At 45.6% G+C, this 23,944-nt stretch overlaps 1 protein-coding gene across 2 annotated transcripts; it reads right to left on the reverse strand.

The window, feature by feature from the left end:
* Window positions 1-1,222: 1,222 nt before the first annotated feature.
* On the reverse strand, window positions 1,223-21,380 carry SLC18A1 (solute carrier family 18 member A1). Of its 2 annotated transcripts, XM_045003618.1 has the most exons (17): window positions 21,059-21,379; window positions 19,010-19,207; window positions 18,317-18,683; window positions 16,871-16,929; window positions 16,289-16,372; window positions 14,881-14,973; window positions 14,266-14,355; window positions 12,670-12,713; window positions 11,327-11,387; window positions 11,066-11,161; window positions 7,105-7,183; window positions 6,530-6,581; window positions 5,604-5,667; window positions 4,773-4,892; window positions 4,407-4,540; window positions 1,397-3,610; window positions 1,223-1,363 (listed from the first exon to the last, which is right to left on the reverse strand). In XM_045003618.1, exons 2-16 carry the CDS (start codon window positions 19,131-19,133, stop codon window positions 3,497-3,499), a joined length of 1,581 nt encoding a protein of 526 aa, XP_044859553.1. In that variant the 5' UTR covers window positions 19,134-19,207; window positions 21,059-21,379; the 3' UTR covers window positions 1,223-1,363; window positions 1,397-3,496. The 2 variants fall into 2 exon arrangements, with proteins under 2 accessions (XP_044859553.1, XP_044859554.1); XM_045003619.1 differs by lacking the exon at window positions 16,289-16,372 and having other exon boundaries at window positions 21,059-21,380.
* Between the last annotated feature and the right edge of the window lie 2,564 nt (window positions 21,381-23,944).

Raw genomic sequence — 23,944 nt, forward strand, 5'->3', positions numbered from 1 at the left:
CTCCCTTCCACCAATGTGTGGGAGACATTTATTCACACTTTAAATCAGACATCCTTTTGTCTCTCCCAGCAAGTTACGGTGGGAGACATTTTAGGTACCTGTCTGATTCCTGTATGCCATAATCCTAATGATGTTGAAAATGCTACTTGGTTTTATTCCAATCTGGAGCCCAATTCCACCATTCATGGTTTGGGCTATGCTGGCTATCATAATTGGGGACCTCAAACACCTCGCAGACCAAGGAATGCGCTCGCCCTTCGCACCCCCTATGCTGCCACACATAACATAACCTGTGCCCGCATGACCAATTGTACTATGAGTAATTGTAAGCAGTTTCCTGCTCCAGCCTTGAATTGTTCTGCTGTGACAAATATCTCTTATATATACAAGCATGTACAGCTGCCAAATGGGTGGTTTTGGACATGCTCAGGATATACTTTCAATTATATGCCCGCCAATCTTAGTGATGGCACTTGTTGTTGCCTAAGCCGATTTGCACTTATATTACCAACCAAAAGGCAGCTGTTAAATATTTCGCGAGTTAGTCGCAGCCTTCCTTTGGATGCTTCCTGTGATAGCCATGTACATTTACTTTCAAAAACCGAGACTGTCGCTTTGGCTGTTTCTCTTGTCGGGGTCCCCGGGTTGGCCTCGGGAAACAGTATGCGAATTAATGGTTTGGCTTGCGCGGCCACTAAGGCTTTGAATGCGACATCTACCGCTATAGCCCTCCTTAATGATGAGCAGGAAGACATCCGCCATGGGGTGTTGCAAAATCGAGCGGCTATAGATTATTTACTTATGCTGCATCATTATGGGTGTGAAAAGGTTAATGATATGTGTTGCTTTAATATTTCTGATCACCATCATTCAGTTGAAAATCAACTCAAGATTATTAAAAATTTAACAGATCAAATCAGATACAATCCAGACCCCCTCGCGGGATGGTGGGATTGGCTTTCCTCATGGCTTCCTAACATTGGGTGGTTGCATCAGCTTGTCACCTTTGGAGGACTCACTGTACTCTTGCTCGTGCTATTTTGCTGCGGCATTCAGTGTGTCCCCTCCTTTGTTTCTCTCTTTATCAAGGGCTGTCCGTGGACCTACCCAGGGCCCCCTCGAAAGTATTAGTCATATTTAACAAAACAAAAAGGGGGAGATGTGGGTACAAGTGTTGGCAAACCACGCTGTCCCTGCATTGAACCTTGGTATTGTTCCCCTCATAGTACGGTACAGTAGGTACACTCTGTTATGCAAGTCTTAGTTACACGGAAGACACAAGACAATGGCCCATTGAGGAAAGCCAGCCTTAACCAATTAGTAGGAAATAAACAAGTATATCAATCATGTAGTAATGAGTAACCTGTTTGATATCAATCATGTAGTAATAAGTAACCTGTCTGTAAGAAAGGGAATAAAAGAAAAGGTCCGGGACTTTCCTAGGACGCCTCTCTGCAGCACCGTCTCTGTTTCCCGTTACTACACCCTATTTGCATGGCCAGCCGCCGAAATAAGGAAGAGGCAAGTGGCATGGTGATTATATGGTTTAATTGGTTTATGTTCTTTTTAATGTGTATTGATATGTATTTGAATATTTTACGATTGTGGCTTTAGTTTTAAGGTTTATTGTAATATGCTGTGTTTTGGGCATGTTGGCTAAATCACTATTAATAAACTTGACTTGACAGGAATGATAACATATCGCGTATGTGCACATCGTTACTTGGCTACATGTACAATTCTCTCCAAATTGTTGGCATAAGATACTAATAAAAAATCCTGAAAGCCACCATCCCCAGGCAGTCAAAGCATTATAAACTCAGCATGCACAGGTGGGGCGGTTTTTGGGGCGCAACCTCTCTGCTCCTGATTTGTAAACACATACAGAAATGAGTAAGGGGTCTGACGTGCATTCCCCATCTGAACCTAATGGAGTATTGCCAGCTAAGGTGCCCAGTGGCTGAGTAACTGATGAGAAACCCATTGTGTAGGCACCATTGTCTCCCAGTCTCCTCTGCATCCCTTGTCAGCCACCTTAAGTGAGTTTCCATAGCATCCAGCCACAGGGTATGCGCACATGAAGTTAAAGTTAATATTTAAATGGAAGACCCATTGTAGAGGTGTGAATAGATCTCAGCATAGGAAGGTCCCTCCCTCTGCCTCCTCCCTGGAGAAAGTAAACAGGCTTCGCTTCTCGTTGGAAATCCTGGCAGCACAAGGAAGCAGGTGCTGATGTTCAGGAGAGCTGGGGAGAAAGTCATAAAATAAAAATATCTGGTTGCTGTATGTAGGTTTTGAGCTAGTCAGTCCCAGGTGGCCTAAGAAATTTAATTATACCATTTTCTATTTGCAAGAGGGGGGAAAAAAACTGGCGAATATGGACTGAGTGAGATGGGCACTCAAGGCACACACAGACCCTGAGTTACGAATAAGGCTACGATTTTGACATGGAAATTTCACAGCAAAGATACGGAGGGAAAAAAAATTCATGGAAAGGATATAAACCCTCCTGCTTCAAGGCATAAGCTGATCACTAGCTGATGGAGGTTAGGAAGGAGCTTCCTCTATGGACAGCTCATTCCAAACTTGCCTGCAGCAGGGCTCCTGTCCCTTCTTCTGAAGCACATAGTGATTGCCACTGTCACAGATGGGATACAAAGCTACATGGACCAGTGATCTCAGCTGCTATAGAAATTGCTGCGTTTAGGCGATATGATAATATAAATAATAATAAGGATTCTACATGTGGGTTCCACCCCATTTCTACCTGAATTTCTTTATCAATTCCCAAAGGAAATGAATGAACAGGGAGTAGAAGAGGCACCTAGAGGAGTCAGCATGCATGACACATAAGCTAAGGCAGGATTTGTTGTTGTTTGTTTTGCCACCTTGATACAAGCCGGGAGCACATTAATGTAGTGGTATCTTTATTGGCAGATTGACAGTGGTGCAGAGTGATGGTTCCATGGTGTTACAGAGAAAATCCAAGCTGGGGATTATAATAGGATCCCCAGAGACGAAAATCCCCTGGAGATAGTATTTTACCCTTTAGTGCTTTTCATCCAAGGAGCATAAGCACTTCACAGGCATTAATTAACAGCCTCACAATACCCCTGTGAGGTAGGTTGGTACTATCCACATATCACAGATGGGTAGATTGCACCACACGACTGCTTTTCTGTAGGACAGTATGGGCTGACCCCACCTGCTTATAATCCCTTATCATTGATGAGACATAATGAGATTAAGTGAGTTGCACAAGTTCACACAGCAGATGAGAATAGCCAGGGATACGAACCCAGGAGCCCTGGCTCTCAATTGCTTCCTGTAAACTGCCTGACCACCCAGTGCCATGAGAATGGCAGATTAATGAAGCCAGGATTCCTGGATCTTGTTGGCTGTCAGGAAGGAGTCTGGGTTAGTCTTCTTTGATAAGACGTCCGGGGTTTTGTAAACTTGACACAGCTTCAGAGCAAGAGCTGCATCTTTGCTCCTGCTATTCCTCACTCTCTGCCTCCTCATCACTACCATCTGTCAGGGGGAATTCCCGCAGAGGTTTCTGGGTGGCGTAGCATTTGGTTTGCATGGGGCATTCCTGGTTTAAAATTGCCTGGGAATGGGGGAAAAATAATATTGAATAATATAATATTTTAAAATAATAATACATTAATTATTACAACTATCTACCATATCTACAAATATCTACCATAACCTAAAGCCCTACACAGACTTTGCACAATGATGACAAACTGTGGGCCAAGGGAAATTTTAGGCAGTACTTTGGTTTGTTTTTTTAATCATAGAAATTGTTTGCTCTCCAGTGGATTCCGGCTTCTTATCCAAAACCCAAGAGAATATAATATTTCAGCTTTTTCTAACCCTACCATGCTCAACTAGCAAAATATTCACTCATTTGCTCACAAGAGTGAATCCCAACCTCTGCCACTTCTGTCCGCTCAACAGAACAAACTCTTACTATTACAGTAAAGGGCCCAACCAAAATTAGGGCCCTGCTGTGCTACGAACACAAAGCAAGACATACACAAAATATACAGTGCAAGACACTCCCTGCCTCAGATTTGCTTACAATCAAGCTAGACACAAGGTAGAAAGAGAAACAGGCGCAGAGAGAGGAAGTAATTTGCCCAAGGTCACATAACAAGCCATTGGCAGAGCCCAGGTATCTCAAGTCCTAGGCCAACTCCCTGTCCACAAGATCACTGTACCACAGATTTAACTCTTAGCCTGGCCTTAGTATGTCAGTCCCTCCAGCACCCAGACAATTTGTTAATATCTGTCTGGTGCTGCAGTGCCCAGATCTGAATACAATATTCTACACACATTTGCACCAGTCACATGCAAATCCCCTGGATTATCAAGACCACATGCTGTAGGATTCAACTCACAATCTTCTCCTCTTTAGCTGGAGGACTCCGCAGGTACCAGCAGAGAGGGGCATAAGCAATGTTGGTCACTCCAATAATTACCATCAGCCAGGGAAACCCAATAGCCCGTACAATCACACCCCCTGTGGATGGACCTGGATATAAGGAAGGGTTAAACAAAGACCAAGATTACAAAAACCTCCTTTGCCAAATTGGAGAGGTCAATACAGATGGATTGTAAAATTACTGTATCATGGCTGATTTCTATGCCTAATACCAATTGCTTCTAGCCAACACTGAGGTGGGGTGCTGTGAATTAATGCTATGGAGCCATACACTGGTAAATCATCATATATGCTGTCCTTTCAGGCAAATGTTAATCCGTACCGATAGCAAAGCCCATGCAGAAGGCAACATCAGCAATGGCATAGACGCTGCCATAGACAGAGGTGTGGCGAAGGTCCACCAGGTATCCCATAATAGGCATCATCGAGGAATCCACCATGCCTGCCCCCAAAGCAAAAATAATATGGTCAGCCATTGCCCTCTCCAAGTGAATCTCTTCAAAGGCAAACAGAAGGGCATGCAACACTTCTCCCGCACTTTTCAGCCAAGGCGCTCTGGGCACTACACTTTCATTAGTCCTCACAACCTCCCTTTGCGAGACAGATAAATATTGTTATCCCCGTTTTACAGAATGGGGGGGAACGAGGCCAAGGAAACGATTTGCCCTAGGCCACAGAGCACGTTGGCAGGAGAGCCGGGACTGAGACCCGGATGTCCTGACCATGGACTTTCCAGGATCTAGGGCTTTCAGTGTCTCTCCTGAGTGCAACACACACAATTCTAATCAAAGCAGCACTCGAGGGTGAGACAAGCTACTGAGCTCCATCCAGTGGCCTCTGAAAGGCCTAGTGCACCATTGCTGTCCCTGTGTTAGTGGCTCTATGGTCACTTAACAGCACAAGCTTGTTTCTTGGCCAGACTCATTCCCACCAAGGCTGGGAGAGGATGAGTGATAAGGGAAGTAGTTGAGAGCAGGGTATAGGGCATATTATAGGTTATAAGGGTTCCTGGGAGTTCAAGCATGGACTAGAGGCTCTCAGCAACCAGCCATTGGGTATGTTGTAGCGACATCTGCCTTCCAAAGGCACGGAGTAAGGATTATGGTATTTGGGACTGCCTTGGACAGAGTGATTAGTTGCATTGGCATCTTACCTATGGCAAAGCCAAGCCCACCGTTTGGGCCGATCAGTCCATAAATATTTTGCGCAAGAGGCACCTTGGAGGGGAAACAAAAAAGATATGAGGGAGGCCAGAGGGGCTTTGGCCAGAGGCCTTTCTTTGTGGGGCACATGACTAGTGGAATAGACGCAGTAATGCAGCCACTGGGCTCCAACTAACTGCCAGGCGTGTGAGCACACTTCTCACGCCTCCAGGGCCCAGTGGGACCTGCAGGAAGATGAGACAGAAAAGTCACTAAAAGCCAGAATGTCAAAGGTATTTAGGCACCCATTTCCTATGAAAATAAATGGGCATTAGGCACCTAATGCACTATGCGAAATCCCACTAGATGCCTATCTGCAATGTTAGATGCCTAAATACCATTACACATCTGGCCCTAAGCCTGGGATACTGCAGAGCACCAGAATCCATTCAGTGCCTCGTGCCCCAGAAGAGTCCGGTTGGCTTTTGAAGAAAAGGATGGTTCCCCATTTACAGATTCCACAGAGGGAGAGATGGGGCACCAGTGTTACTTCACACAGCTTTGCCAGGGCACCTTAATCCTGATCTGAGGCACTCTTCCATTCCAGTCTTGAATCCTCATAAAGCACTAGCTGTGCCCTTAATTGTGACTAACAGCAACCCTGTTGTTCATCCACCGCTCTGCCAACACAGTATCCTCTGCTAACCCTGTGCTGGGTATCCCTTGAGCAGAGACAACTTATCTTGGCTTCTTGATATGGAAAAACTCCACTAGGGGCTGGGCTGATATGCCCAAAGTCAGCTCAGGCATGATGGGGGCCCCAACGTAACCCAGTTTTGCACAGGTGGAGGGCTGGGGCAATGAAGCTCTTGCTTTTCCTGCCTAATCTCCAATGAGTCTTCTGCAGAGAGGTCTCATAATACCTTGCAATACTTACACAAAGGAGACTAATCCCCACCACAACCATTCCAATCAGGGAGCACAGCCACCTGCAACGAGGAAGAAGATAGGAAAAGCATGATCCACTGTAACCCCCAAGGGCACGTGAACTGTCAGACCGGATCAGATCATTGGTCATTCCAATCTAATTCAGCACCAACTATGCAATGCTACTCACTGAGGGGGAATGTTTACTTCCTGACTTAGGAAGTTTACACCCTGAAGCATGAGATTTCATCACCTTATCTTATCTTACATAGCCATAAATATTATTATTGGTCATAAAATTATTCTACCTCTCTGAGAAATCTAGACAGTCTTTGGCTCAATATCCTCCTGCAGCATTGAGTCCCATAGGCCAATTTCATGCTGCATGAAATAGAGAGTGTTTGTGTTGCTTCTAAATTTGCTGCCCTTTAATTTCATTGAGCTACCCTTCCTCCCCACCACACTGTAGTGTGAGGCAGGCATTCCCCTGAGTAGCGTCACCTCCTCATTACAAATAAGCAGCAGGGTGCTCTGGAGACAGCTGGGAAGAACACCAAGGTTTGAAAGCCATTGAGTTCAACTTACCGCCCCATTTTGTGGGCCAGCACTCCAAAGAGGTTGGTGCCAATAAGGTAAGATATGCTGGCAGGCAGGAATGCCATCCCTGCAAAAGAAGAGCCCCAGCCTCAAATACATACACATGATCATCAGAGAAGATTTGCCTAAGGACATCAGACTTTCCTCCCACCTCCCAAAGAAGTTCAGAGCTCAAGCCCTTTAGGTGCTAGATGGCTCATAGTCAGATGCTCATAGTAATAACCACTTTGTAAATGCATGGAAGAGCTCAAGGTCCAATTTGATCCGGCCTCCATAGAGTCTAAATCTGCTCCAGTGATGAATCATGAACAGTCTTGCGATCAGTCAAATATCACATGCTATTGGCCATGTGAGCCAGGAGAGATTAGACAGGGCAAATGGATATCCAATGCAGAGTCTCCAGGCATAATGTATATTAGCCCTTACAAGGCAATGGCTTCTCTATTCTTCTCGGTTATTATTAGTATATATTTGTATTACAGCAGTGCTTGCAAACCTCAGCCAAGATCAGGGCTGCATTGTGCACATAGTGAGACACAACCTCTACCCCAAAAAGCTTGCAGTCTAAATAGCCAAGACACACACAGGGTGGTAGAAAAGAAGGATTTTATCCCCTTTTTATAGATGAGAAGCTGAGCCATCAAGTGGTTTGCCCGAGGTCACACAAGGCATCTGTGATAAAACCAGGGACTGAACCTAGATTGCGTGACTGTTGCTTTAACCATAAAGCCATCCTGCTACTCTGTATTGCTTTCTCTCTTTCTCATTCTCCCCCTTCCATCTCATAGCGTAGAAAAACTGCCTATTGAAAAACCTCAGGGATTATAATTAAGTTAAAATCAAATATTTGACCATCCTGCTGGTTTACCAGTTGTTTATTTTTAATATACTCTCCTGTACAGACTATAACTAAATCATGATTGCCTCTATTTGCCTGTGTATTAAGGCAACTTCCTTATTAAAGCACACTGATTTGTGCTTAATTTCCTTTCCTCTTTTTTAAAGGTTATAAAGCATTGTTAATCCCTGCAGGTTTGCTGGGGAAGTCTGAGCTTTTCCCATTTCCCCAAGGAACACAAGGGGAGGCAAATTGAAACAAAGAATGAATAACACTTGGGTTTCAAGTTTATAGTTATAGTTCTATGATTCTACAGTTGCTTTTAAGAGGGATGCTGTTCAGCAGCCCTGGGACCTAGTCTCCTACTGCAGGATACCAGCTGTTCCCTTTGAAATCAATGGGAGTTACTGGTACCCTATGCAGAGTGGAGAATCAGGCCCCCTTTGTCTAGTGCTCAGCACTGGTACCTGAGAGACCTGGCCCTGGTTGCTTTCTTTCCTGGCTTTTAGGCCTCTGCAGCAAACTCAGCCCTGGGAGATGAGGGGAGAGAGGTTATGCTGTTCTGCAGTTTCTTCCTGGGAGTGACATGTCAGTGGCATGGACAGGAGCCAAATGGCTGCAGATCTGTGTTTGTGCAGTGCCTAGCACAATGGGGTCCTGGTCCATGACTATAGCTCCTAGGCACTAAGTCATACAAATAATTAATAATGATCACAGGTCATGAAATCTGGCAGGAAGGGGTGCAAAATTGGAAGCTGGGGGGGTTGGGGGATCCTTCCCAAATAATGCATGTTATGTATTAATCCAGTCTAGAGGGGCAGCTCAGATGGGACACTGCTTTGCCATGTGCTTTATAAATGTGAAGCTGTGCCCTGGCTGCAAAGTTGGGACCCAGATTCAAAGTTCAAAGGGGTGTTTGTACTGAGAGTTTGGTTCAGCCCAAGGAGTTTGTGCTTGGATCCAAACTTTTCTGGGGATGGTTACAGCTGAGGTTTTGGTTTGGGTTTTTGTCTTACGTTCCCAGGTTAGCATCCCTCTGGGCTCCATTTCCACCATCTCTGCCTCTTCCTCTGCAAGGGCCTGATCAGATGTCCACTCATCTTCCACTCATCTTCTGAATCTGAATCTGAAGATTCCACTCATCTTCAGTGGACACTGGATAATTCCCCAGTGAATTGCTCAGTGACTTCCATTCCCACCACAAAACACTATCCCTTCCCTCCACTATCCGCAGCCCCTGAGAGACAAGTCTGCTAACCTCATCCACTCCTGCTCAGTCACTCATTCCAGCCAAGGCATCATGGCCCCTTATCTGGATGAAGGCTCCTGCCTGACTAGTTAGTAACTCAATTAGCAGCTCTCATTAGCTCTGCTGCTGCCAGGTTGAAATTCAATTTGGGTTGTAAGTGTAGCTTGGAGCGTCCCCAAAGGTCATTCCACTGTCAGTTGGCTTTTATAATTTTTTTGTACCGAAGGTAGGCAATGTTACCTCCTTATCACATTTCCTAGACAGTGAGTAATTAGTATGCACCATGCGTCCCTCCCTGTGGCTCTGCAAATAGCCTTGTTTCTTAAAATTGTGCGTTGAGATTGTGGCACTGGCAGAGGCTTGGGTTAGCCCCCTGAGCTTGGACCCAGCTAACCCTGGGGTCTGAGCTCGGGTGGCTAGCCCGAGCCTCCACCGCTGCTGCACCATCCACGCTATTTTTAGCACACTAGCAGGGCCGGCTTTATTAACTGCAGGGCACAATTCGAATCCCCGGCGGCGGTCCGGGGCTTTGGCGGCACTTTGGCAGTCGGGGGTCCATTCTGGGTCTTCCGCGGCACGGAAGGACCCCCTGCCGCCAAAATGCTGCCGAAGATCCCCGGAGCAGACGCCCCGCCGCCGAAGTGCCGCCAAAGCCCCAGACCGCCACCGGGGATTCGAATCGGGCCCCGCAGTTAATAAAGCTGGCCTTGAATAGAGGTGCAGTAATTGGCAATTCGAATTGACCCCCTGCCGCCGAAATGCCACTGAAGCCCCTAAGGCGCGGGGCCCGAGTCCAGGGAATCGGGCAAATTGGCCTAAAGCCGGCCCTTCACACTAGCATGAGCCATTGGCCTGCTAAACCCAGGGTTGTGTGTTCAATCCATGAGGGGACCACTTAGGGAAGTGGGGTAAAAATCTGTCTGGGGATTGGTTCTGCTTTGAGCAGGGGGTTGGGCTAGATGACCTCCTGAGGTCCCTTCCAACCCTGATATTCTATGATTCTAAGTCTGTGTACCTGGGCCGGGAAGCTCGCCCCCAGCTGCAGTGTAGACTGACCCGGGTGCCGATAATTCTGCAATGAAGACATACCCATAGAGAGGCTGGGCTCTGGTTCAGGTCTCAACAGCAGCAGTATGCTGAGCACACAGACCCAGGTACTGAGCAGGGAAACCTGCTAATTGGCTAAGCCCTGTTCTAGTGTCTGGCCATGAAAAGGGCAAAATTCAGCAGCAAGGTAAGCAGGCACATCTCCACTGATTTCAATGGAGTGGCACCCCTTACCCTAAGGATAGATTTGATCCTAAATCACCTAGCTTCTACCTCACAGGATGATATTGCTTGGTGTAACTGAGCTCTTTGGCTCAGAGAATGTGTCAGGCCTGTCTGAGACAGCTCCCAGAGGCCCCCTCTCCTGTGTGGGAGTTGCATTATTATGGGCCCATCTGCACAGCACTTTCTTTGACTCCTTTCTCTTTTTTCAACCTGAGTCCTGATTCTCCTCTCATCCCGGTGTCACCCCACTGACTTCAGTGCAGTTATTCCTGATTTACATCAGTGTAGGTGCAGGGAAAATCAGGTCCCTGGTGTTTCTCTCTCTTCAGTCAGGAATCTTCTCTAACTTTTATTTATAGACAGCAGGGTGACCCCCATTCAGAGACCATGAGTGTCCCTCTGATCACACTACATTGTAATGGTCTGGGAGCACTCATCCTTTGCAGGTGGATGCATACATTTCATTTCATGCAACAGGCAGCACCAGTAACCAGCACCTTCCCCACCCTCTACAAGCTGATGTGGTTTAAACACGTGTGGGCTATTATTGTTGTTCAGTAACTAAGAAGGCTGAGAAACAAAGCACCTACCCAGCTGCCACTTTGGGGAGCACATGGTTTGCATCATCCAGATGGGTAATGTGGGCTCCAGCATTGCCACCCCCATGTTAGCAAAGCACAGGGCACCTGGGAGAGAGAAAACAACAGGAAACACTCAATTTTAACAGCCCACATTTCGATCCTGCTAATGGATTACGAGTATGACTCCATCACAAGCCCCCAGTGAATATTCTAAAAAACAAGGTAAAGATGCACTGTGGGGCAGTGAGGGGTGCAGCCATCCCGCCTTACCTGCAGCAACCAGGATGTAGGGATCTCGCAGCAAAGTGAATACGGGGGTGCCTTTGGTGCTCTGCATAATACAGAAAGGAAGGGGGAGGGGGTTACAAGTAGTGCTCTAGTGAAAGCATGTAAACCAAACCAGATGCTGTAGAAGTGCATGGTCCAGGTTGTGAGGCAGCCTGTGTGTGTACAGATGCATGGCCCATGTGGCCAGCCAGCCCTTCTGTGTAAAGGCACATTGGCATTGTCCTGTGAGCGCCAAGATGGGGAATGTGCTAAGAGAGCTGGTTCCACCATGGGATTGTTTCTGAGCTTCCCTTTCCAGGTCAGGATCCAGTGTCTGTGTGTGCATCTCTTCTCAGCATTTTCACCTAGCCATGGTTCAAAGAGCCAGCATGTCAGCTTCTTATACCTGAGCCCAGATCTGTCAACCTGGCATCTTCCTTTCATGGACTATTCTTATAGCGAAATCAGCACTGAGTCACTCCTAGCAGGGTTGAGCTCAGAACACAGGACCGCCCGGGGGGAGGAGGGGGGCGGGCAAGTGGGGCAATTTGCCCCGGGCCCTGCAGGGGCCCCGCGAGCCCTGGTCTGGCGATGGTCTGGGTCTTCGGTGGCATTTCGGCGGCGGGGGGCCCTTCAGTGCTGCCGAAGACACGGAGCGACTGAAGGGCCCCCCGCCGCAGAAATGCCGCCGAAGACCCAGACTGCTGCCAGGTGAGTACAAGCGCCACAGCTCCCCCGCTTTGCCCCAGGCCCCCTGAATCCTCTGGGCGGCCCGGTCAGAACATCCCCCAGCTATCCAGAGAGAGCATCGCTGGTATAATGGCTGCCTATGGAGCACAGCGCTGGTCAAACTGCGGCTGCACGCAGGGAGCCCTGTTGCCATGGACTGGGTAAATCCACACGAGTGTCTGGCCAGCAGCAGGAAGCACAGCAGTTGTTTCTCACAGGGCATCCTACGGACATCCATAAGAATTGGGCACCTTTCACAGGGAAGGCTGAATTTCTGGCTGTTTCAAAAGGCAGATAATAGGGCCAAACTGTGCTCTTAGTGACACTGAGAGTAACAACTCTACTGAAGCAAATGGAGTTATTCCAGAGTTACACGAACGTCACTGAGATCAGAATATCGCCCAGGAATCTATTAAATACACGTTACAATGCACTAACCACTCATCTAGGTAACCATTCCCAGCTGCCATCTCTGTCCCTTTCCCATGCATTCATGTCCTGGTGCCACCATGATCTATGGCTGGGTGCATCACCACAGTCTTCCCCTACAGGGAATCCATGCCCGCATTGTTCACACTCTCTAGCACAAGGTCACACACTCATACGTTTGTACTTACTTCGGGGGAAATCTTAGAGGGCTGCAGGATGCACAGCTGTAAAGCTAAGAGAAAAATACCATTATTTGCTTATCCCTTGGCACGGCACCTCCATCCATTATTACCTCTTGTCTCATATTTACTGTAGACCCCCCTTCAGTATCTCAAAGCCCAGTGATCCCAGAAATGGGCCAGCATTCTCAATTCCAACATACTCAGGGGGCATCTGCTGAGATGGGAGAAATTTTAGGCCCCAATTCTGTTCCGACAAAACTCCCGTCGACTTCAGTGAGAGCAGGATTGGGCCATTATAGTGTGAGTGCTTTATCCAAACACAAAGCAGTAAAACATACAAACAACCTACGTTAAGGTGAGAGCCATTTGTTGAGCAGTCACAATGAGAGCACAGTCGAAGTTAGAGATGGAAAGACGTAGGGTAAGATTTTCAAAGGGGCCTAAGGGCCAGCTTTGCAAAGATATTTAGGCACTTAACTTGCATTGAAATCAGTGAGAATTTTAAGGCCAGATTATGCCCTTGGAGATTTAGAAGCCTAAACCCCATTGTCAAAAGTCTCCCAACTGCCTAAGGGCTCGTCTCGTCTCTACGGCAAGTGCAGCAAACCAGGGTGTGACTCTACAGTGCACCAGCTTGCCACAAAGTCACGTCCCATGTGGACACTGCTGCAGCACAATGAAATTCCTGGAGCATGGTTGTGCTCCGGGATTTTCACTGCACTGTAGCCGTGTCCACACAGGACACCACTGCACAGGATGTGTTGGAGATTCACAGCCTGCCTTGCTGGGCAGTAATTTGCCGTTTAGACATGCCCTTAATTTCTTTTGAAAATGGGACGTAGGCTTCTCAATGATTCGGGTGCTTTTGAAAATGTTACCCCTATTACTTGGATTGTAAGTTCTTTGGAGGCAAGGCCCATGTTTTTATTATATGAGTGTAAAGTAATGGGGCCTGGATCCTCTGGGCACTACAAGTACAATACAAATACAAATACAAATAATAAATTATAATAACAACAAAATTAGGTCATGATGTCTGTTCCACCATGCTAACGATTTTATCTCAGCATGAAGTGACAGAGTATTATAAGCAGAGCAGTATTGATGGCTATAGTTAACGATGCCGATTACTTACTATAGGCAGAGTTGATATCAATGCCTCTCATTAAGGTTGCCTATCACTTGCTATTATAAGACCCTGTTTTCAGTTGTTTTCGGCTTGACCGGGAGTGTCTGTTAAGCAGAGTAGCCACTTTTGCCAGCATATGGAGCTCTTAACACACATTTCCCTGAATCTGTTACCCACTCCAGTGATGCAATCAAGTGGGTTATATGGGGAATGAGAAGCTGGGTCTGACGGTATCTGTAAGTCAGACGTCAGGCAGTGAGCACAGAGCCAGTGTCTGAATGTGAACAGTGCTGAATGCACAACAAAAAACAGTGCTAGTAACTGCTGCTGCTAATAGCACTATAGAGCCTGTCAATTCCTCCATACAAACCCTGGGATGTTTCCTCTCAGATACCCATTCTTGAATGTTTTAGTTTGGGGGTGGATACTCAGAGCTGTGAAGACAAAACTGGCCAGCACACTTGGTTACTCACCTCCGTCCAAAAGGGCTAAGAATGCCAGGATCAGAAAGGGCGCTGATTTTCCAACAAACTCATACATCACGCTTCCAAAGGGAGCCCCAACTGCAAGGGAAAGGGTTGGGTCAGTTCGAGGGGTGTGAAGGGTACGTGGGTGCGCTGGAGTTTCGGCAGTAGCAAAGCAACAGTCAGTTATTCCTGACCCCAGACCCAATGGAAAGACTCCTGTTGACTCCCGTGGGAAAGCCGGCATTAGAACCGTAGCATTATGTCAGCACTCTGCCCACCTCTCATTATGTATTGAACTGAAGAGGCAGGGAGAAAGAGGAGGGTGCATTTTATATTCTGTTATATTCAATTTTCATGGGATCAGGTATCTGCTGAGAAAAATTTCCAGCATGAGCAGAAAACGGTGCCAGAGAATGAGCACAGGAGAAAAAATGGGGCTAAATCATGGGAATGGCAGGAGGAAAGACCAGCCATGCCTTTTGGAACGAGCCAGCGTGGCATGTTAGGGGACAGGTGTGACAGTGGGGCAGAGCAAGGACTTGGGGAAACCAGCATCTAATGGCTGAAGAAGCATCTGAGTTCTCACTAATCTAAATTTTTTTGGGAACAAAGTTTACTCACCAAGCACCCCCAATGCCAGACCTCCTAATGCTATCCCCATAGCGTTTCCTCTCTCGTAGTCATCTGTGTACACACTTGCCAGCATTCCCAGGCCTGGAAATAGAAAGGAAGCAGAGGTAAGTTGAGTTAGCTTCTAGTATCTCATCAGGACCCATGTCTGAATTGCACCTGGATACTTCAGTCTCCAGCCTACCTGAGCTCAGTTGTCTATGTCACACCTGGGCCCCTAATTTCATTTGTAGTCAGTGTTATGTATTACCATGCTCTGTACTGGGGTATGTCTGCATTCCAAGCACTACAGTGGCACACCTGCAGCGCTGCAGCTACACCACTGGAGCGTAAACACTGGAAGGTTTTTTTTCCATGGGTGTAGTAAATCCATCCCCTCGAGAGATGGTAGCTAGGTCAATGGAAGAATTCTTCTTTCGAACTAGCTGCACCTACATGGAGGGATAGATTGACCCAGCTACATTGCACAGGGCATGACATTTTTCACAGCCCTGAGCAATGTTGCTAGGTTGATTTAATTTTTAGGAGTAGCCCATGCCTTAATGTCTGCATGAGCGATGTGCCAAATTGTGGCAAAGGAGAGGAGGAATTGGAAAGGGTTCAGAGAAGAGCTACAAGGATGATAAAAGATTAGAAAACATGCCTTATAATGATAGACTTGAGGCGCTCAATCTATTTAACAAAGAGAAGGTTAAGGGGTGACTTGATTACAATCTATATGTATTCACATGGAGAACAAATATTTAACAGTGGGCCCTTCAGTGTGGCAGAGAAAGGTACAACATGATCCAATGGCTGGAAGTTGAAGCTAGAAAATTCAGACTGGAAATAAGGAGCAAATTTTTCATGGTGAGAATAATTAACCATTGGAACAATTTACCGAGATTTGCAGTGGAGTCTCCATCACTGACCATTTTTAAATCAAGATGGGATGTTTTTCCTGAAAGCTCTGTTCTAGGAATTATTCTGGGGAAGTTATGCAAGAGGTCAGACTAGATGATCACAATGTTTCCTTCTGACCATGGAATCTATGAATTCTAAGCCCACAGAGTTTAAAGCTCACCCCCTGAACAGTCTGAAATCTGATTCCTGGTCTGTGCATTGTAGCACCTGGGGCCTCTCTTGAGTAATCTTCCTTCTATCTGGTGCTTGCTTGGGCATGCTAGTGAGAGCTTCCTAGGCTGGAGGAAGGATCTCTGTGATTCTCTGCTCTGCAAACTGAACCATCACATTTCACACTCTGTGAATTTTCACTCTCTATGGCCCAGGTTGCTTGAGAGGCACCATTTAAGCTCAGACAAAGCAGACAAAGCCCAGAAGCTACTTTTGGGACATCAGTCCTTGTAGCTGGCTAAGATCTGCCTTGTTGCCAGCTGCTCCCATAAGCCAGTACATTTACCTGCGACAGATGAAAAGGATGAGCCAATGCCCTGGAGTGCTCGAGCCACAAGCAGCAGGGTGTAGGTACCTGAGAAAGCAAACACTGCGGGGGAAGTAGAAAGGCAGTGTCAGCATTTGGGGCTATTTTTCAAGCCCATCTCTAATTAAAACCATCTTGCACAAATCTTCTTAGCTATGCACTCACAGGCCTACAGTCTCTGAAGGCCACTTCAGTGTGTTTCACTATCCTCTGGTCCAGAGGAAGGGAGGTCACCACACACCTTCTTCAAAGATCTCCTTTTTGGAGCCTTTAAATGGTAACCATGCTGATGGGGTCACCCAGAGGTGTTCCAAGAAGAGTGGAATTCTGCTGCAACAAACATCCAACTCAAATGCTGTCAAGCACTGGAAACCACCTGTTGAATTTTATGTTTCTAGAATGGGAGTAGGCCAATCTGCTGTCCTCCCATATCTCAGACATTGGGACATTCACAGACAAAGGATCCCAAGGCTCCATGCTGGCCTCATTGCAGATTAGTGACTGGTTCACTGGAACAGACCTGACATTACCCGGTGAAAGGTAGAGAAACAGAATACTCACTGACTGTAGAGAGAAACATGATGATGAATCCAGCGAACATGGGAATGTGGTATCCTATCCTAAAAAGGGAGGAGACAGTCAAGAACTCAAGGAGAGTTTAAAGCCAAGGACTTTATCTTAGCGCCAATGCATTATTGCATGTATGCGAATGAGTGTATGTCTGTGTACATGTATGAGTAAATGCTGTATGTATGTATGTATGAGACTGCAGGAGAATGGGGGAATATGGGTGTGTACAATATATGTATGTGTAGGTGTATAAATGTTCGAGTATGTATTCAAGGCTGTGTGTGTGTGGTTGTATAGATGTGTCTCTAAGGGTGTGGTGAGTGTGCATCAGTACACCTATGTGTGTTTGTACAGGGAAGTGTGAATGTGTGCACTGTTGTATATGAGTATGTGTCAGTGAGTGTTTTTATATGGAAGTGTGAGGATTTATATCAAAGTATATGGGTGCAAATGTGTGTGTTAGTTTCTACAGATGTGTGCATAAGTATAAATGTGTGTGTATAAGTGTGTGAAATTATTGTAACAAGTTCTAGGACCCTGCACAGAGATGCAGATCTATTTTGCTGACCCATCCTGCCAGCCAGATCAGGGGGTCCTATTAGCTCTAACTCAGGCGCCTCTCTGAAGCAGAGGGCAGAGAGATCCTGCAGGGAAAATACCTGGGAGCCTCAAGCTCCAGGGGAATTTTAGGCTGAGGATTATGTGATGATGTTGTTATTTAAGTTAAAAATAAAGGCAAAGACAAATTTAAGGGAGTAGGGAGGGAGTAAACCTGGCCCAGTATCTAGTTTGTGGACTCTGTGAGAATGCCACCTGCTCACTAGTATTTATTTACTTGACAAGGATGGGTAAAAAAATAATTCCTGTTCCCTCTTCAAGTACAAAATGTTGTGATTACTAGCTACTGACACAGAATGTGTGACAACATTTCAGTTCTTTCAGTCTCATTGGAGCATCATGCAAGTTATTGATGCCCTCGGCTCAACTTGGTACACAGTTCCTAACTCGGTCATGTACTTTGGATTGAGCAGGGCCTGGGACAAATGAGTTCTTGGCCAGGGAGCACTAATAATATTTCCTTAGTCATGCACATGTTCAAAGCAATTTGCTGGCTTTCTTAAAGATGTGGAATTCCTGGACGATTGGACGATTGGATGTTGATATTTCCACTGTGCTAGTCTAGCTCACAAATGGCTTTGGTGAGCTCCCATACTGTGTTATCATAATGGTCCCAAACATGGGTCACTGGCAAGGCTTAAATGCATGCCCTTCAGCACTTCAACACACCTCTACTATTTAAGAAGGAGTAACTTTATTTGCTAGCAGCAGCAATAGGCTGCTATCCCTGAATAGACTAGCCACTAGAGGGGGAATGTGATTCAAATTTGTTCATTGCATTACACGCTCATAAACTCTTTTATAGCCTGGCTGACATACCTGTTAGTCAGGGGACCCACAAATGGATTGATTATGAGCTGCATAAGAGCCTTGGAGGCAAACAGCAGTCCAACGCGCACGTTCTCCTCCATGAGGAATGCCTCACCATCTACACAGCTGTTTTTTGCTGGCAGGCTGGCCTCAGAGAGCTGAGGCAGGCTGCTGTTTTCTGTCTTGTTCACCCCCACTGTGGTGTTGACAGCCACGTCGTCTGAGACAGTCACTGTGGTGTTGTCAAAGTAAGAGAACATGGAGGAGAAGGGAGGAGCTGCAAAGGCTGTGGGGGCTGCCATGATCCAGTTCTGGGAAGCAGAGCTGTTAGCACCTTCATATTCTGTTGCATAGAGGAAGGTGGGGATGATTGGCACTGGAAGAAAATTAAAGGAGGAGATTAGTTAGTATTTTATTCAGCACTTCTGGTGTGTGTGTGTGTGTGTGTGTGTGTGAAATTAATGAAAGGTTAATAGTTCGAGCTAGAGACAGGTTTCAGGTAAACTGCCCACACCCAACTCTCCCAGTGCACCTGGCTCCAGACCTGCATCACTGCCTGGGATGGAGACCAGTTAAACTCATTTCTCTTATGGTTTCTGCAGTTGCAACTGAGATTTACAGAGTCTTAATTCCTTCAGCGCAGCATTGAGGATACCTTGACACCTACACCTGCACCCACACCCACACCCACACTTAACGTACCCACAACAGTGAGCAGCATATTGTCCAGCAGCAGAGCGACAAACACAACCACCAGAACCAGTTTCCGCGACTCCCTTCCCTCCTTCAGCCACCTCCAGGGGGTGCACTCCACCGCTTGAGGCATTGTTGGAAACCCAGCAGGGCTGCTTCAGTCTTTGACTCCTGTATGACTTCTTAGGGCTGAGGATGTCCTGTAATCTTTAAGAAAGACACTCTGCAAAATACCCAGGAAAATACATAGAGCCCGATCCAAGGGCCAGAAATCAACTGGAATCTTTCCATTGACTTCAATGAGCTTTTGACCATACCCTAATTAGGCTTGGAAAGATTAGATTTGTATCAGTAAATGTCATTAAACTTCAGTTTCACCCTATACACGCAAACAAACTGAGGGAAAAAATATTTCCATCGATAATAATCAAAATTTAGAGTTAGGCAAAGTAAGAAAAATGTTGCTTGAGCACTTATAGAATTTGATGTACGGTTATTTATTTTGTATATTTTGATATGTGATGTTGACAATTTGTGTGTTAATGGTTATAAAGCTTTAATTTTTTTAATCTCAGTGTCTGTTATCAATAAATAATTATCTGACCTCTCCCCATAATTTCCTGCAACTGTGAACATGTAAGTAGATACAAATTGAAAAAAAAATGTGTAGAAGATAATTTTGTGCAATTTGGAACAATTGAACAGATAAAAATATTTTTAAAATGCTTGAAAATAAACATTGATATTATCTGCTGAAATTACAAAAAGTAACAGCTGGATTCTGCCAAGCCTGCCTAGAATGAATGAAAGACAAGCGGGTGCCTCATTTCAATGGTTCTTTGCTCAGGAGTCAGGCTGAAGTTCTCTGGTTTATGCACACAGCAGGGCAGCATAGGCAGCAACAGTGCAAATGTCCCCACATCCCTTTCCACCCCTGCTCTTAAGGAATCTCCTCTGGGTCATGCCCTCACAGTGCCCTTGGCTTATCTGCTGAGATTGCCAGGAAGGGGTCAGCAGTGTCAACTGCTTTTGAGAAGTGGGCACCACTCATTAGGAGCTGAACTGGGACCACCAGCTCAGCTACCAAGTGACAGTAATTTCCATCAGCTGTGGATCTGTGCTACATTTGAAACTGTAGCTTCTACATGTGAAGTTCCCTATTACCCATTACCAGTCTCCTGAATCAGCCACTGTGGCTTTAGGGCATCATTTAATTCTTCTTTTCTGTAAGGCTTTAGAAGACTCTAAGCAAATATTGAGCTGATAGCTTATTTGTAGTGATCTCCACATCTTTCATTTCACGTTTGGTCCTTGGAGATTAAATTAAGTTTCTTGAAGGCTTTTCATTTCCCTTACACCTCTTTTCATTTCACCTAATTGAAACATCACAGCCAAACACAAGACTTAAAAACCGAACAAATACAATTACGATCAGGGCTTAAGATGCATTGAGAAAAGATTACTTGTTCCACCACGGTGAATATATAAATTACAAATCTGCAGTTAATTGGCACCAAACCAACCAAACAAAATCATTAATATACTAAATGGCTGATATGAAGAGCTGTCACCTCATAGACTAGAGTGGTAAGAAGAAAGGGTCTGGAGATTGGATCAGAACTACCGTTCATCCTCATCCACCTGTTGATTTGTGAAATCATGGACAATGCCATCTACCCTTACACTTAATTCTTTATGAAAAACATTGTTTTTCTTTAACCTAATGCCTGAGTCCCACCCATCAGTTGTTGGCTCAGAACCTTGGGTTATTTCGTTTGGTTATTTCCTCAAGGTAAATGAGAACAAGCAAACAAATGTAAAGTATGCAATCTAACAAATGCAAAAGCACAAATCTACGTGGGAAAGAAAGAAAGAAAGAAAGAAAGAAAGAAAGAAAGAAAGAAAACAGTTTAGAGACTCGAAAGAAAGGAAGGAAGAATATAGAAAATTTAAAATAAATATAATTAAACTCATCCTTTAAATCTAGATCTTAAAATCTGCTCTCAGAACAACAGATTGCAAATCCATTGCACTGAGCAGAGAAGAAAGGACTCTTACCAGAGAACACATCTTGGTCTCTGCAGCTGGCTGCTAGACGTAGCAGTGGTGGCACTGTGGTCTGAAACTGCTGTTCCCAGTGAATTTATCCTTTTATCTGGGGAGGATATGAATGCCCCGCTTCCATGAAGATTTAATTGGAACCTCAAACAGGTTCTATTCAACCCTGCAGCTCCCTCTGCGTCAGAGGCAGGAAAGAAGGATATAGGGGAGAGTGGAGAGAGGATGGACAGATTATCTGCAGCAATGAAGCACCAGCACTCCACAGCTTTTCATCAATGCTTATCTTTCATCACACACCTTAACTGTTGCCTGCGTCTCAGCACAGTGAGTGGAGGCTATTCCGGGGTTTTACAGCTCTCCTCCTCCATGGTGTGGAAGGCACCTGTATGCCACAAATGGCCTTCTACACCCTACAGGCTGTAATAATAAAAATAACAAGAAATATAATAATAAAACATTTGGAGGACTGGCTAGCTCAGGCAACTGGTCATGGGAAATGGACCTCTAGGTCACGAGCACCAGTTACTGATTCCAGATACTGGTGATCACTCACATCTGAGGATTGGTCCATGATCCTTGAATGAAATGAGTTTGAAGGTTTGTAGTCCAGTGTCCACATCAGAAAATTCCTACCTACATAACTGCCATGAATTAGTTGGCAGTTTCAGTAGACAGGCCAAGGAAAGAATGGGCCATGGAATCTAAACTCCACTCTGACCCATATAGGTGGGACCTTTTAAGTTAGGAGTGATGCAAATTGATGCTGGGACAGGATGTTCTGATGCAGCCTGCTTCATATCTGTTCCGTGGATAAACAGAAGGCATTCATCTCCATGGCTGTCAATCTGGTATCTTTCGTCAGCCTTAAATTTACTTAAAATTAAATTTAAAAATAATAAAATCCTTCTGTTGTTTCTCCACAATTGTCCTGAGGTTCTAAGAACAAACCAGCCCTGTTCTGCCTCTGATCCTTCTAGGGATCCCAAATGCCTGCACAGGTGGTCAGAATGCCCTTGCAGAATTGAGGTGAACCTGCTGGGAGTAGTAGTAGAGTCTGAGAAATTAATGATTATTTTCTGGTTTCCCAAATGCCGACTGCAGGGACAAACAAGACTTCTCAGATAAATGAAATAGGTAACAAACAGCCAAGTTCAAAATCTCCTGTGCAACTTCCACCAGGTTAAAATGACAAAAACAAAATCTCCTGGACTCAGAGGAATCATTTGTACAGGCTAAAATGGGAGCTGTAGCTGCAGTTTTTGTCTCCTACTTCGTTGTTCAAAAATTGAATCAAAGTTACAGCGCTCCTATGTATAAACAGGCAGATTTCATTGGCAAGGCCTCCGGTGGAGCAGGAATTTGAGGGTTAAATCTTATCCATCATTCTGGGACCAAAATTAAAAAAAGAGGGATGTTGAGGACTGTGTGTGTGTGTGTGTGAGTATCAGGAATTGAGGCACTATGTAGGGATATGTGTCAGTGTGTATGTGACTGTATGGGAGCTTGTGCCAACATGTGGGCTAAGTCTGTGTGTAGATGCTACGTCATTGTGTATGTGGTGAGCCCTGTGTCAGTGTAGGGAGGGCCGCTGCATCAGTGCACATGTGGAGAGCTGCGTCACTGTGTGTACCTGCGTATGGGGTTGCATCAGTGTGTCGTGTCTGCGAGGAGGCTATTCCAAAGTGTGGGAGAGAGGTCTGCATCAAGGCATATATGCAGGGGGCAGCATCTACGTAGGTGTGTGAAGGGGGGCAGAGTACATGTGTGTAAATGGGCAAATTGCATTAGCTTATGGGCTACAAATGGAGGAAGGGGAAAGTTTAAGTTAAATCCTCGCTGCAAGCAGAAAGTAAAGACGTGACGATGCTCCTTCTCTCCTGGGATGGACTGCAAGGGTCTCCCTCAAAAGGATACTTCCATGTTTAACATGGAAAAAGCTCCTATTCTCTTCCCTGCACAGACATACAATTGGGTCTGACTGGTAATCTCACAGCCCTCCAACCTGGTATAACATTTTTCCAGTGGACAGTTTGGTTTATCTCACTGCTTTGTTGGAGGGAGTCATTAAAAACAACAACAACAAACCTCCCCATGAAAAAGAAACTGAGCAGCCTATTGTTGCAATCCAGGGGAAAAGAAAGCAGCTCAGAATAAGACCCTCTTTGCCATGTGAAACTTAAGAATCTCATCATAGACTAGTGGCTTGCCTCCAGCAGTGACTGATACTGGGTGTTTCAGAGGAGGTGAAGGCCACACCACCTGACTATGCAATGCTGCACATGGATCTGGGTAAGGCTCCTTTCAGGCCTCCATCACAATGCTGCAATAAAACATTCCACCTCATGACCACTGTCTTGCTCCTTTCCCCCTTCCACACCTGGACATATTTGTGCCATTGCAGCATGCCAAGATAGTGGCAGCGGCATAGTTTCTACCTCTGTTTTAAAAGTGGGATTTTCCAAACAAACCCTTGCCCCTTGTTTTTCTGTTCTCTGCTGCTTTGTCCTTAGGGATAAGCAGCCATTTGCCATGTCATTAGGGAAGTGAGAAGTCCAGTGTTTCAACTGAGAAGCTCCTCGGACTGCTGGCTGGAAAATAACGGCAGTGTGTGGGTGACACATTGTACACGTCACTTGAAATATGATTTATTTTAGACTTTATTCCATTATTTATTTTTGTTCTTTCAACATAAGGCTCTGCGGTCTCTAATTTTTAGATCCAAAATGTTACCTCCATCCTTTCATGATAGAAGTTACCACTGTGAAAGAAAACAAATCTTGATCATTTTCACCTTCCTTCTCTTGACAGTTATACTTGACATTGAGACCATTTACCTGGCTTTTGTATAGTCAACAACTATTGTCAATAACTCCGGATGAGTGC

Source organism: Mauremys mutica, chromosome 2 (genome assembly GCF_020497125.1).
Source record: "Mauremys mutica isolate MM-2020 ecotype Southern chromosome 2, ASM2049712v1, whole genome shotgun sequence".
Lineage (NCBI taxonomy): Eukaryota > Metazoa > Chordata > Testudines > Geoemydidae > Mauremys > Mauremys mutica.

What these genes read in the sequence shown, in the direction of transcription:
- SLC18A1 (XM_045003618.1), bottom strand. Translation starts at nt 19,133, where the DNA reads ATGCCTCAAGCGGTGGAGTGCACCCCCTGGAGGTGGCTGAAGGAGGGA. An exon ending in TCTGGCATTGGGGGTGCTTG is followed by an intron (nt 14,356 to 14,880) that starts GTGAGTAAACTT and finishes TTTCCCTTGCAG; the next exon opens with TTGGGGCTCCCTTTGGAAGC. An exon ending in CAGCTAAAGAGGAGAAGATT is followed by an intron (nt 3,611 to 4,406) that starts GTGAGTTGAATC and finishes CCCCATTCCCAG; the next exon opens with GCAATTTTAAACCAGGAATG.